We start from the raw sequence: 15,205 nt of genomic DNA, 5'->3' as shown, positions 1-15,205 counted from the left end.
GATCTTCCTCTTGTACCTCTCGTCCCTGGGATAATACTGTTGATCTTCCTCTTGTACCTCCCGTCCCTGGGATAATACTGTTGATCCTCCTCTTGTACCTCCCGTCCCTGGGATAATACTGTTGATCCTCCTCTTGTACCTCCCGTCCCTGGGATAATACTGTTGATCTTCCTCTTGTACCTCCCGTCCCTGGGATAATACTGTTGATCTTCCTCTTGTACCTCCCGTCCCTGGGATAATACTGTTGATCTTCCTCTTGTACCTCTCGTCCCTGGGAAAATACTGTTGATCTTCCTCTTGTACCTCCCGTCCCTGGGATAATACTGTTGATCTTCCTCTTGTACCTCCCGTCCCTGGGATAATACTGTTGATCTTCCTCTTGTACCTCCCGTCCCTGGGATAATACTGTTGATCTTCCTCTTGTACCTCCCGTCACTGGGATAATACTGTTGATCTTCCTCTTGTACCTCTCGTCCCTGGGATAATACTGTTGATCTTCCTCTTGTACCTCCCGTCCCTGGGATAATACTGTTGATCTTCCTCTTGTACCTCTCGTCCCTGGGATAATACTGTTGATCTTCCTCTTGTACCTCTCGTCCCTGGGATAATACTGTTGATCTTCCTCTTGTACCTCCCGTCCCTGGGATAATACTGTTGATCTTCCTCTTGTACCTCTCGTCCCTGGGATAATACTGTTGATCTTCCTCTTGTACCTCTCGTCCCTGGGATAATACTGTTGATCTTCCTCTTGTACCTCCCGTCACTGGGATAATACTGTTGATCTTCCTCTTGTACCTCTCGTCCCTGGGATAATACTGTTGATCTTCCTCTTGTACCTCCCGTCCCTGGGATAATACTGTTGATCTTCCTCTTGTACCTCCCGTCCCTGGGATAATACTGTTGATCTTCCTCTTGTACCTCCCGTCCCTGGGATAATACTGTTGATCTTCCTCTTGTACCTCTCGTCCCTGGGATAATACTGTTGATCTTCTTCTTGTACCTCCCGTCCCTGGGATAATACTGTTGATCTTCCTCTTGTACCTCCCGTCCCTGGGATAATACTGTTGATCTTCCTCTTGTACCTCCCGTCCCTGGGATAATACTGTTGATCTTCCTCTTGTACCTCCCGTCCCTGGGATAATACTGTTGATCTTCCTCTTGTACCTCCCGTCCCTGGGATAATACTGTTGATCTTCCTCTTGTACCTCTCGTCCCTGGGATAATACTGTTGATCTTCCTCTTGTACCTTCCGTCCCTGGGTTAATACTGTTGATCTTCCTCTTGTACCTCCCGTCCCTGGGATAATACTGTTGATCTTCCTCTTGTACCTCCCGTCCCTGGGATAATACTGTTGATCTTCCTCTTGTACCTCCCGTCCCTGGGATAATACTGTTGATCTTCCTCTTGTACCTCCCGTCCCTGGGATAATACTGTTGATCTTCCTCTTGTACCTCCCGTCCCTGGGATAATACTGTTGATCTTCCTCTTGTACCTCTCGTCCCTGGGATAATACTGTTGATCTTCCTCTTGTACCTCCCGTCCCTGGGATAATACTGTTGATCTTCCTCTTGTACCTCCCGTCCCTGGGATAATACTGTTGATCTTCCTGTTGTACCTCCCGTCTCTGGGATAATACTGTTGATCTTCCTCTTGTACCTCCCGTCCCTGGGATAATACTGTTGATCTTCCTCTTGTACCTCTCGTCCCTGGGATAATACTGTTGATCTTCCTCTTGTATCTCCCGTCACTGGGATAATACTGTTGATCTTCCTCTTGTACCTCTCGTCCCTGGGATAATACTGTTGATCTTCCTCTTGTACCTCTCGTCCCTGGGATAATACTGTTGATCTTCCTCTTGTACCTTCCGTCCCTGGGATAATACTGTTGATCTTCCTCTTGTACCTCTCGTCCCTGGGATAATTCTGTTGATCTTCCTCTTGTACCTCCCGTCCCTGGGATAATACTGTTGATCTTCCTCTTGTACCTCTCGTCCCTGGGATAATACTGTTGATCTTCCTCTTGTACCTCTCGTCCCTGGGATAATACTGTTGATCTTCCTCTTGTACCTCTCGTCCCTGTGATAATACTGTTGATTTTCCTCTTGTACCTCCCGTCCCTGGGATAATACTTTTGATCTTCCTCTTGTACCTCTCGTCCCTGGGATAATACTGTTGATCTTCCTCTTGTACCTCTCGTCCCTGGGATAATACTGTTGATCTTCCTCTTGTACCACCCGTCCCTGGGATATTACTGTTGATCTTCCTCTTGTACCTCTCGTCCCTGGGATAATACTGTTGATCTTCCTCTTGTACCTCTCGTCCCTGGGATAATACTGTCGATCTTCCTCTTGTACCTCTCGTACCTGGGATAATACTGTTGATCTTCCTCTTGTACCTCTCGTACCTGGGATAATACTGTTGATTCTCCTGTTATACCTCCTGTCCCTTGGATAATACCGTTGATTTTCCTGTTGTACATCCCGTCCTTGGGATGATACCGTTGATTCTCCTGTTGTACATACCATCCCTGGAAAGGACGCAAAGAGGCTATTTTCTTAGCTATCTCGCCTCAACTATCCACCCCATCTTCCAGCTCCCTTTCACCTAGTCTGGAATATCCCTCCTTCTTTTCACCTAGCCACTATCTAACTTTTCCCCATCTTTCAGGACATCGACACAGTGATCTACACCGACCCGTCACGGAGTGTGTGGGTAACCGCTTACTACTGCAAGCAGATGGAGTCACTGGTGTTCCTAACATACCAGCTGCTGGTGTTGTTCGTAGTGCCGGCACTCCTCATGATCATCTTCTATACAGCTGTCATCAGGGAACTCTGGAAATCGACCAAAAACATCAAGGCGCTTACTAACGCCTCCAGGAGGTGAGGGGGGGATACGAAGAGGAGGGTGGAAGGTGAGGGGAGATTACGGGGAGGATTGGAGGTGAGAAGATGTGAGAAGAATGAGATGGACAGAGTTCGAAGGTGAGAGTGACAGTTTCATTGTCTCTCTCAACATTCACTGTGTCTCACAACATTCACTGTTGTGTCTCACAACATTCACTGTGTCTCACAACATTCACTGTGTCTCATAACATTCACTATGTCTCACAACATTCACTATGTCTCACAACATTCACTGTGTCTCACAACATTCACTGTCTCACAACATTCACTGTCTCACAACATTCACTGTCTCACAACATTCACTGTGTCTCACAACATTCACTATGTCTCACAACATTCACTGTCTCACAACATTCACTGTCTCACAACATTCACTATGTCTCACAACATTCACTATGTCTCACAACATTCACTGTCTCACAACATTCACTGTGTCTCACAACATTCACTATGTCTCACAACATTCACTATGTCTCACAACATTCACTATGTCTCACAACATTCACTGTGTCTCACAACATTCACTGTCTCACAACATTCACTGTGTCTCACAACATTCACTGTGTCTCACAACATTCACTGTGTCTCACAACATTCACTGTCTCTCACAACATTCACTGTCTCACAACATTCACTATGTCTCAACATTCACTATGTCTCACAACATTCACTATGTCTCACAACATTCACTGTCTCACAACATTCACTGTCTCTCACAACATTCACTGTCTCACAACATTCACTATGTCTCACAACATTCACTATGTCTCACAACATTCACTATGTCTCACAACATTCACTATGTCTCACAACATTCACTGTCTCTCACAACATTCACTGTCTCACAACATTCACTATGTCTCAACATTCACTATGTCTCACAACATTCACTATGTCTCACAACATTCACTATGTCTCACAACATTCACTGTCTCTCACAACATTCACTGTCTCACAACATTCACTATGTCTCACAACATTCACTATGTCTCACAACATTCACTATGTCTCACAACATTCACTATGTCTCACAACATTCACTATGTCTCACAACATTCACTGTGTCTCACAACATTCACTGTCTCACAACATTCACTATGTCTCACAACATTCACTGTCTCACAACATTCACTATGTCTCACAACATTCACTGTGTCTCACAACATTCACTGTCTCACAACATTCACTATGTCTCACAACATTCACTGTGTCTCACAACATTCACTGTGTCTCACAACATTCACTGTGTCTCACAACATTCACTGTGTCTCACAACATTCACTGTGTCTCACAACATTCACTGTGTCTCACAACATTCACTGTGTCTCACAACATTCACTGTGTCTCACAACATTCACTGTGTCTCACAACATTCACTGTGTCTCACAACATTCACTATGTCTCACAACATTCACTATGTCTCACAACATTCACTGTGTCTCACAACATTCACTGTCTCACAACATTCACTATGTCTCACAACATTCACTGTGTCTCACAACATTCACTGTGTCTCACAACATTCACTGTGTCTCACAACATTCACTGTGTCTCACAACATTCACTGTGTCTCACAACATTCACTGTGTCTCACAACATTCACTGTGTCTCACAACATTCACTGTGTCTCACAACATTCACTATGTCTCACAACATTCACTGTGTCTCACAACATTCACTGTGTCTCACAACATTCACTATGTCTCACAACATTCACTGTGTCTCACAACATTCACTGTGTCTCACAACATTCACTATGTCTCACAACATTCACTGTCTCACAACATTCACTGTGTCTCACAACATTCACTATGTCTCACAACATTCACTGTCTCACAACATTCACTGTCTCACAACATTCACTATGTCTCACAACATTCACTATGTCTCAACATTCACTATGTCTCACAACATTCACTATGTCTCACAACATTCACTATGTCTCACAACATTCACTGTCTCTCACAACATTCACTGTCTCACAACATTCACTATGTCTCACAACATTCACTATGTCTCACAACATTCACTATGTCTCACAACATTCACTATGTCTCACAACATTCACTGTCTCTCACAACATTCACTGTCTCACAACATTCACTATGTCTCAACATTCACTATGTCTCACAACATTCACTATGTCTCACAACATTCACTATGTCTCACAACATTCACTGTCTCTCACAACATTCACTGTCTCACAACATTCACTATGTCTCACAACATTCACTATGTCTCACAACATTCACTATGTCTCACAACATTCACTATGTCTCACAACATTCACTATGTCTCACAACATTCACTGTGTCTCACAACATTCACTGTCTCACAACATTCACTATGTCTCACAACATTCACTGTCTCACAACATTCACTATGTCTCACAACATTCACTGTCTCACAACATTCACTATGTCTCACAACATTCACTGTGTCTCACAACATTCACTGTCTCACAACATTCACTATGTCTCACAACATTCACTGTGTCTCACAACATTCACTATGTCTCACAACATTCACTGTGTCTCACAACATTCACTGTGTCTCACAACATTCACTGTGTCTCACAACATTCACTATGTCTCACAACATTCACTGTGTCTCACAACATTCACTGTGTCTCACAACATTCACTGTGTCTCACAACATTCACTATGTCTCACAACATTCACTGTGTCTCACAACATTCACTGTGTCTCTCAACATTCACTGTGTCTCACAACATTCACTATGTCTCACAACATTCACTGTGTCTCACAACATTCACTATGTCTCACAACATTCACTGTCTCACAACATTCACTGTGTCTCACAACATTCACTATGTCTCACAACATTCACTGTGTCTCACAACATTCACTATGTCTCACAACATTCACTGTCTCACAACATTCACTGTGTCTCACAACATTCACTATGTCTCACAACATTCACTATGTCTCACAACATTCACTGTGTCTCACAACATTCACTATGTCTCACAACATTCACTGTCTCACAACATTCACTGTGTCTCACAACATTCACTGTCTCACAACATTCACTATGTCTCACAACATTCACTATGTCTCACAACATTCACTGTGTCTCACAACATTCACTGTCACAACATTCACTATGTCTCACAACATTCACTATGTCTCACAACATTCACTATGTCTCACAACATTCACTGTGTCTCACAACATTCACTATGTCTCACAACATTCACTGTCTCACAACATTCACTGTGTCTCACAACATTCACTATGTCTCACAACATTCACTGTCTCACAACATTCACTGTGTCTCACAACATTCACTATGTCTCACAACATTCACTGTGTCTCACAACATTCACAGTGTCTCACAACATTCACTGTGTCTCACAACATTCACTATGTCTCACAACATTCACTGTCTCACAACATTCACTGTGCCTCACAACATTCACTGTGTCTCACAACATTCACTGTCTCACAACATTCACTATGTCTCACAACATTCACTGTCTCTCACAACATTCACTGTCTCACAACATTCACTATGTCTCACAACATTCACTATGTCTCACAACATTCACAATGTCTCACAACATTCACTATGTCTCACAACATTCACTATGTCTCACAACATTCACTGTGTCTCACAACATTCACTGTCTCACAACATTCACTATGTCTCACAACATTCACTGTCTCACAACATTCACTATGTCTCACAACATTCACTGTCTCACAACATTCACTATGTCTCACAACATTCACTGTGTCTCACAACATTCACTGTCTCACAACATTCACTATGTCTCACAACATTCACTGTGTCTCACAACATTCACTATGTCTCACAACATTCACTGTGTCTCACAACATTCACTGTGTCTCACAACATTCACTGTGTCTCACAACATTCACTATGTCTCACAACATTCACTGTGTCTCACAACATTCACTGTGTCTCACAACATTCACTGTGTCTCACAACATTCACTATGTCTCACAACATTCACTGTGTCTCACAACATTCACTGTGTCTCTCAACATTCACTGTGTCTCACAACATTCACTATGTCTCACAACATTCACTATGTCTCACAACATTCACTATGTCTCACAACATTCACAATGTCTCACAACATTCACTATGTCTCACAACATTCACTATGTCTCACAACATTCACTGTGTCTCACAACATTCACTGTCTCACAACATTCACTATGTCTCACAACATTCACTGTCTCACAACATTCACTATGTCTCACAACATTCACTGTCTCACAACATTCACTATGTCTCACAACATTCACTGTGTCTCACAACATTCACTGTCTCACAACATTCACTATGTCTCACAACATTCACTGTGTCTCACAACATTCACTATGTCTCACAACATTCACTGTGTCTCACAACATTCACTGTGTCTCACAACATTCACTGTGTCTCACAACATTCACTATGTCTCACAACATTCACTGTGTCTCACAACATTCACTGTGTCTCACAACATTCACTGTGTCTCACAACATTCACTATGTCTCACAACATTCACTGTGTCTCACAACATTCACTGTGTCTCTCAACATTCACTGTGTCTCACAACATTCACTATGTCTCACAACATTCACTGTGTCTCACAACATTCACTATGTCTCACAACATTCACTGTCTCACAACATTCACTGTGTCTCACAACATTCACTCTGTCTCACAACATTCACTGTGTCTCACAACATTCACTATGTCTCACAACATTCACTGTCTCACAACATTCACTGTGTCTCACAACATTCACTATGTCTCACAACATTCACTATGTCTCACAACATTCACTGTGTCTCACAACATTCACTATGTCTCACAACATTCACTGTCTCACAACATTCACTGTGTCTCACAACATTCACTGTCTCACAACATTCACTATGTCTCACAACATTCACTATGTCTCACAACATTCACTGTGTCTCACAACATTCACTGTCACAACATTCACTATGTCTCACAACATTCACTATGTCTCACAACATTCACTATGTCTCACAACATTCACTGTGTCTCACAACATTCACTATGTCTCACAACATTCACTGTCTCACAACATTCACTGTGTCTCACAACATTCACTATGTCTCACAACATTCACTGTCTCACAACATTCACTGTGTCTCACAACATTCACTATGTCTCACAACATTCACTGTGTCTCACAACATTCACAGTGTCTCACAACATTCACTGTGTCTCACAACATTCACTATGTCTCACAACATTCACTGTCTCACAACATTCACTGTGCCTCACAACATTCACTGTGTCTCACAACATTCACTGTCTCACAACATTCACTATGTCTCACAACATTCACTATGTCTCACAACATTCACTGTGTCTCACAACATTCACTATGTCTCACAACATTCACTATGTCTCACAACATTCACTATGTCTCACAACATTCACTATGTCTCACAACATTCACTATGTCTCACAACATTCACTGTGTCTCACAACATTCACTATGTCTCACAACATTCACTATGTCTCACAACATTCACTGTGTCTCACAACATTCACTATGTCTCACAACATTCACTGTGTCTCACAACATTCACTGTCTCACAACATTCACTATGTCTCACAACATTCACTATGTCTCACAACATTCACTGTGTCTCACAACATTCACTATGTCTCACAACATTCGCTGTCTCAACATTCACTGTGTCTCACAACATTCACTGTCTCACAACATTCGCTGTCTCAACATTCACTGTGTCTCACAACATTCACTGTCTCACAACATTCACTGTGTCTCACAACATTCACTGTCTCACAACATTCACTGTGTCTCACAACATTCACTATGTCTCACAACATTCACTGTGTCTCACAACATTCACTATGTCTCACAACATTCACTATGTCTCACAACATTCACTGTCTCACAACATTCACTGTCTCACAACATTCACTATGTCTCACAACATTCACTGTCTCACAACATTCACTATGTCTCACAACATTCACTGTCTCACAACATTCACTGTGTCTCACAACATTCGCTGTCTCAACATTCACTGTGTCTCACAACATTCACTGTCTCACAACATTCGCTGTCTCAACATTCACTGTGTCTCACAACATTCACTGTCTCACAACATTCACTGTGTCTCACAACATTCACTGTCTCACAACATTCACTGTGTCTCACAACATTCACTATGTCTCACAACATTCACTGTGTCTCACAACATTCACTATGTCTCACAACATTCACTATGTCTCACAACATTCACTGTCTCACAACATTCACTGTCTCACAACATTCACTATGTCTCACAACATTCACTGTCTCACAACATTCACTATGTCTCACAACATTCACTGTCTCTCAACATTCACTGTGTCTCACAACATTCACTATGTCTCACAACATTCACTGTCTCACAACATTCACTGTCTCATAACATTCACTCTTCCTTTACCGTCATAGTTTAATATAACTACATTATAATCACAAACACGCAAGCACGATATCATTCGTGCACCCGACATCGTGCGTGCATGCACGACATCATGCGTGCTTCTCAGATCTTCGATCATTATTAATATCGAGACAAAATGCATTGAGATTCGTATTTTCGTGTCCATGTTTTAAATGAAGGCGCGCTCCTCTTGTCAACTAATCTCCATATAACTTTTTCACGTCAGTTACACTGCTATCCTTAGTGTTCTTAGCCTCGCAAATAATGTCTTGTCTTGTGTGGTGACTCTGCAGTCATGTGTAAATATTTATTCTAATATATTCAGAGATCAGCATTAGGCCTTTCTGTAGGCCACAGCTGAGAGTGGTGTCGTCTGATTTATATGTTTTGGAGAATGTAATGGTCTTATTTCCTGTGCTTGAGGGACCTCATTTGTTATTCTCATTATTTCTGATGTTTCCTGCCTTACCGTCACTCTGTCTTCTGTCAGTTAAATACTCACTGATTCATCAAAGTAGTCCTCCTAGCAGTGTGGTGCTGTATCAGATACTTCACTCATTTATTCATCTCTAGAGTACTTACCAGAAGTGTGGTACTCTGTCGGACGCTTTCCTATACTCAAACACTGCACTTCACTCACCTTTCTCTTGCCTAATTTCAAATTTTCTGTCCTGAAATTCCAGCCAGTTCATAAGGCAGGCCTTGGCTTCCCTAAATCCATCCTAGTTTTCTTCATTGAATTTCTTCCTTTCCAGATGCCTTACCAGTCTCACTCTGATCATCTGCAGCATCTGACACAGGTTACATGTCAGTGATGCTGCACTCTTACTGAGTGCTTCATTATGAGTTCATGGATCACATTTGCGATTTTCCAACTATCCCGTATTTTTTCGTGTTGCTAGTGACTTGATATATCTAGTGGTAATAGTTTCGCTTACTTGTGCCTCTTAAACAGTACCCTGCGAGGTATACTGTCCGGTCCCATAGTTTTTGTGGTAGACAGTTCTCTTAGCACCATCATTTTTCTCCGTCAACTCCTGGATGCTGTCCACTTCCATCTGATGTGTTACACCACTTATATGCTATGGGTAATATTCCTGTCTCCTCAGTCAAATTGACTTAAGCTTATTTCCCAATGATACATTGTTTACACAGAAATAGATGACACTTGAATGTATGTAGATTGCCCATGGTGATGCAGCACATTTCCCATAGTTATGCAGCTTAATTCTAACTTAAGATTACAAGGACAATAAACATTACATGTACGTAATTAAGGACATTAAATGTATAAAAATAAGGTTGAATAAGTTAAAATATAATGATTCAACAGTAATAGTTTCATGTTATAAGTTCTAAAAAAAAATAAATTTTATTTGAAAAATATTTTGATTCTTGTGTTCAGTTGCTCTCATACCACTCTCTCAGCTACCCTAACTTCTCTCTCAGCTACCCTAACTTCTCTCTCAGCTACCCTAACTTCTCTCTCAGCTACCCTAACTTCTCTCTCAGCTACCCTAACTTCTCTCTCAGCTACCCTAACTTCTCTCTCAGCTACCCTAACCTCTCTCTCAGCTACCCTAACTTCTCTCTCAGCTACCCTAACTTCTCTCTCAGCTACCCTAACCTCTCTCTCAGCTATCCTAACCTCTCTCTCAGCTACCCTAACTTCTCTCTCAGCTACCCTAACCTCTCTCTCAGCTACCCTAACTTCTCTCTCAGCTACCCTAACCTCTCTCTCAGCTACCCTAACTTCTCTCTCAGCTACCCTAACCTCTCTCTCAGCTACCCTAACCTCTCTCAGCTACCCTAACCTCTCTCTCAGCTACCTTAACCTCTCTCTCAGCTACCCTAACCTCTCTCTCAGCTACCCTAACCTCTCTCTCAGCTACCCTAACTTCTCTCTCAGCTACCCTAACTTCTCTCTCAGCTACCCTAACTTCTCTCTCAGCTACCCTAACTTCTCTCTCAGCTACCCTAACCTCTCAGCTACCATAACTTCTCTCTCAGCTACCCTAACTTCTCTCTCAGCTACCCTAACCTCTCTCTCAGCTACCCTAACCTCTCTCTCAGCTACCATAACTTCTCTCTCAGCTACCCTAACCTCTCTCTCAGCTACCCTAACCTCTCTCTCAGCTACCCTAACTTCTCTCTCAGCTACCCTAGCCTCTCTCTCAGCTACCCTAACCTCTCTCTCAGCTACCCTAACTTCTCTCTCAGCTACCCTAGCCTCTCTCTCAGCTACCCTAACCTCTCTCTCAGCTACCCTAACTTCTCTCTCAGCTGCCCTAACCTCTCTCTCAGCTACCCTAACCTCTCTCTCAGCTACCCTAACTTCTCTCTCAGCTACCCTAACCTCTCTCTCAGCTACCCTAACCTCTCTCTCAGCTACCCTAACCTCTCTCTCAGCTACCCTAACCTCTCTCTCAGCTACCCTAACCTCTCTCTCAGCTACCCTAACCTCTCTCTCAGCTACCCTAACTTCTCTCTCAGCTACCCTAACCTCTCTCTCAGCTACCCTAACCTCTCTCTCAGCTACCCTAACTTCTCTCTCAGCTGCCCTAACCTCTCTCTCAGCTACCCTAACCTCTCTCTAAGCTACCCTAACCTCTCTCTCAGCTACCCTAACCTCTCTCTCAGCTACCCTAACCTCTCTCTCAGCTACCCTAACTTCTCTCTCAGCTACCCTAACCTCTCTCTCAGCTACCCTAACCTCTCTCTCAGCTACCCTAACCTCTCTCTCAGCTACACTAACTTCTCTCTCAGCTACCCTTTCTCTCTCAGCTACCCTAACTTCTCAGTTGCTCTCATACCACTCTCTCAGCTACCCTAACTTCTCTCTCAGCTACCCAAACTTCTCTCTCAGCTACCTTAACTTCTCAGTTGCTCTCATGCCACTCTCTCAGCTACCCTAACTTCTCAGTTGCTCTCATACCACTCTCTCAGCTACCCTAACTTCTCTCTCAGCTACCCTAACTTCTCTCTCAGCTACCCTAACTTCTCTCTCAGCTACCCTAACTTCTCTTTCAGCTACCCTAACCTCTCTCTCAGCTACCCTAACTTCTCTCTCAGCTACCCTAACTTCTCTCTCAGCTACCCTAACCTCTCTCTCAGCTATCCTAACCTCTCTCTCAGCTACCCTAACTTCTCTCTCAGCTACCCTAACCTCTCTCTCAGCTACCCTAACTTCTCTCTCAGCTACCCTAACCTCTCTCTCAGCTACCCTAACTTCTCTCTCAGCTACCCTAACCTCTCTCTCAGCTACCCTAACCTCTCTCAGCTACCCTAACCTCTCTCTCAGCTACCTTAACCTCTCTCTCAGCTACCCTAACCTCTCTCTCAGCTACCCTAACCTCTCTCTCAGCTACCCTAACTTCTCTCTCAGCTACCCTAACTTCTCTCTCAGCTACCCTAACTTCTCTCTCAGCTACCCTAACTTCTCTCTCAGCTACCCTAACCTCTCAGCTACCATAACTTCTCTCTCAGCTACCCTAACTTCTCTCTCAGCTACCCTAACCTCTCTCTCAGCTACCCTAACCTCTCTCTCAGCTACCATAACTTCTCTCTCAGCTACCCTAACCTCTCTCTCAGCTACCCTAACCTCTCTCTCAGCTACCCTAACTTCTCTCTCAGCTACCCTAGCCTCTCTCTCAGCTACCCTAACCTCTCTCTCAGCTACCCTAACTTCTCTCTCAGCTACCCTAGCCTCTCTCTCAGCTACCCTAACCTCTCTCTCAGCTACCCTAACTTCTCTCTCAGCTGCCCTAACCTCTCTCTCAGCTACCCTAACCTCTCTCTCAGCTACCCTAACTTCTCTCTCAGCTACCCTAACCTCTCTCTCAGCTACCCTAACCTCTCTCTCAGCTACCCTAACCTCTCTCTCAGCTACCCTAACCTCTCTCTCAGCTACCCTAACCTCTCTCTCAGCTACCCTAACCTCTCTCTCAGCTACCCTAACTTCTCTCTCAGCTACCCTAACCTCTCTCTCAGCTACCCTAACCTCTCTCTCAGCTACCCTAACTTCTCTCTCAGCTGCCCTAACCTCTCTCTCAGCTACCCTAACCTCTCTCTAAGCTACCCTAACCTCTCTCTCAGCTACCCTAACCTCTCTCTCAGCTACCCTAACCTCTCTCTCAGCTACCCTAACTTCTCTCTCAGCTACCCTAACCTCTCTCTCAGCTACCCTAACCTCTCTCTCAGCTACCCTAACCTCTCTCTCAGCTACACTAACTTCTCTCTCAGCTACCCTTTCTCTCTCAGCTACCCTAACTTCTCAGTTGCTCTCATACCACTCTCTCAGCTACCCTAACTTCTCTCTCAGCTACCCAAACTTCTCTCTCAGCTACCTTAACTTCTCAGTTGCTCTCATGCCACTCTCTCAGCTACCCTAACTTCTCAGTTGCTCTCATACCACTCTCTCAGCTACCCTAACTTCTCTCTCAGCTACCCTAACTTCTCTCTCAGCTACCCTAACTTCTCTCTCAGCTACCCTAACTTCTCAGTTGCTCTCATACCACTCTCTCAGCTACCCTAGCTTCTGAGTTGCTCTCATACCACTCTCTCAGGTACCCTAGCTTCTCAGTTGCTCTCATACCACTCTTTTAGCTACCCTAACTTCTCAGTTGCTCTCATACCACTCTCTCAGGTACCCTAACTTCTCAGTTGCTCTCATACCACTCTCTCAGCTACCCTAACTTCTCAGTTGCTCTCATACCACTCTCTCAGCTACCCTAACTTCTCAGTTGCTCTCATACCACTCTCTCAGCTACCCTAACTTCTCAGTTGCTCTCATACCACTCTTTCAGCTACCCTAACTTCTCAGTTGCTCTCATACCACTCTCTCAGCTACCCTAACTTCTCAGTTGCTCTCATACCACTCTCTCAGCTACCCTAACTTCTCAGTTGCTCTCATAGCACTCTCTCAGCTACCCTAACTTCTCAGTTGCTCTCATACCACTCTCTCAGCTACCCTAACTTCTCAGTTGCTCTCATACCACTCTCTCAGCTACCCTAACTTCTCAGTTGCTCTCATACCACTCTCTCTGCTACCCTAACTTCTCAGTTGCTCTCATACCACTCTCTCAGCTACCCTAACTTCTCAGTTGCTCTCATACCACTCTCTCAGCTACCCTAACTTCTCAGTTGCTCTCATACCACTCTCTCAGCTACCCTAACTTCTCAGTTGCTCTCATAGCACTTTCTCAGCTACCCTAACTTCTCAGTTGCTCTGATACCACTCTCTCAGCTACCCTAACTTCTCAGTTGCTCTCATACCACTCTCTCAGCTACCCTAACTTCTCAGTTGCTCTCATACCACTCTCTCAGCTACCCTAACTTCTCAGGTGCTCTCATACCACTCTCTCAGCTCCCTAACTTCTCAGTTGCTCTCATACCACTCTCTCAGCTACCCTAACTTCTCAGTTGCTCTCATACCACTCTCTCAGCTACCCTAACTTCTCAGTTGCTCTCATACCACTCTCTCAGCTACCCTAACTTCTCAGTTGCTCTCATACCACTCTCTGAGCTACCCTAACTTCTCAGTTGCTCTCATACCACTCTCTCCGCTACCCTAACTTCTCAGTTGCTCTCATAGCACTCTCTCAGCTACCCTAACTTCTCAGTTGCTCTCATACCACTCTCTCAGCTACCCTAACTTCTCAGTTGCTCTCATACCACTCTCTCAGCTACCCTAACTTCTCAGTTGCTCTCATAGCACTCTCTCAGCTACCCTAACTTCTCAGTTGCTCTCATACCACTCTCTCAGCTACCCTAACTTCTCAGTTGCTCTCATACCACTCTCTCAGCTACCCTAACTTCTCAT

General features: G+C 43.9%; 1 protein-coding gene across 1 annotated transcript in view; it reads left to right on the top strand.

Annotated features, from left to right (window-relative positions):
* Nucleotides 1-15,205, top strand: part of LOC128698102 (galanin receptor 2b-like) — a 774,594-nt gene that overhangs the window by 724,417 nt on the left and 34,972 nt on the right. Inside the window, exon 6 of the mRNA XM_053790210.2 lies at nucleotides 2,667-2,881. Coding sequence (XP_053646185.1) covers nucleotides 2,667-2,881 — 215 coding nt within the window. The remainder of the gene's footprint in view (nucleotides 1-2,666; nucleotides 2,882-15,205) is intronic.

This window comes from Cherax quadricarinatus, chromosome 58 (assembly GCF_038502225.1).
Source record: "Cherax quadricarinatus isolate ZL_2023a chromosome 58, ASM3850222v1, whole genome shotgun sequence".
Lineage (NCBI taxonomy): Eukaryota > Metazoa > Arthropoda > Malacostraca > Decapoda > Parastacidae > Cherax > Cherax quadricarinatus.
Note: the sequence above shows the minus strand (reverse complement) of the source record. Positions and strands in the feature narration are given on the sequence as shown.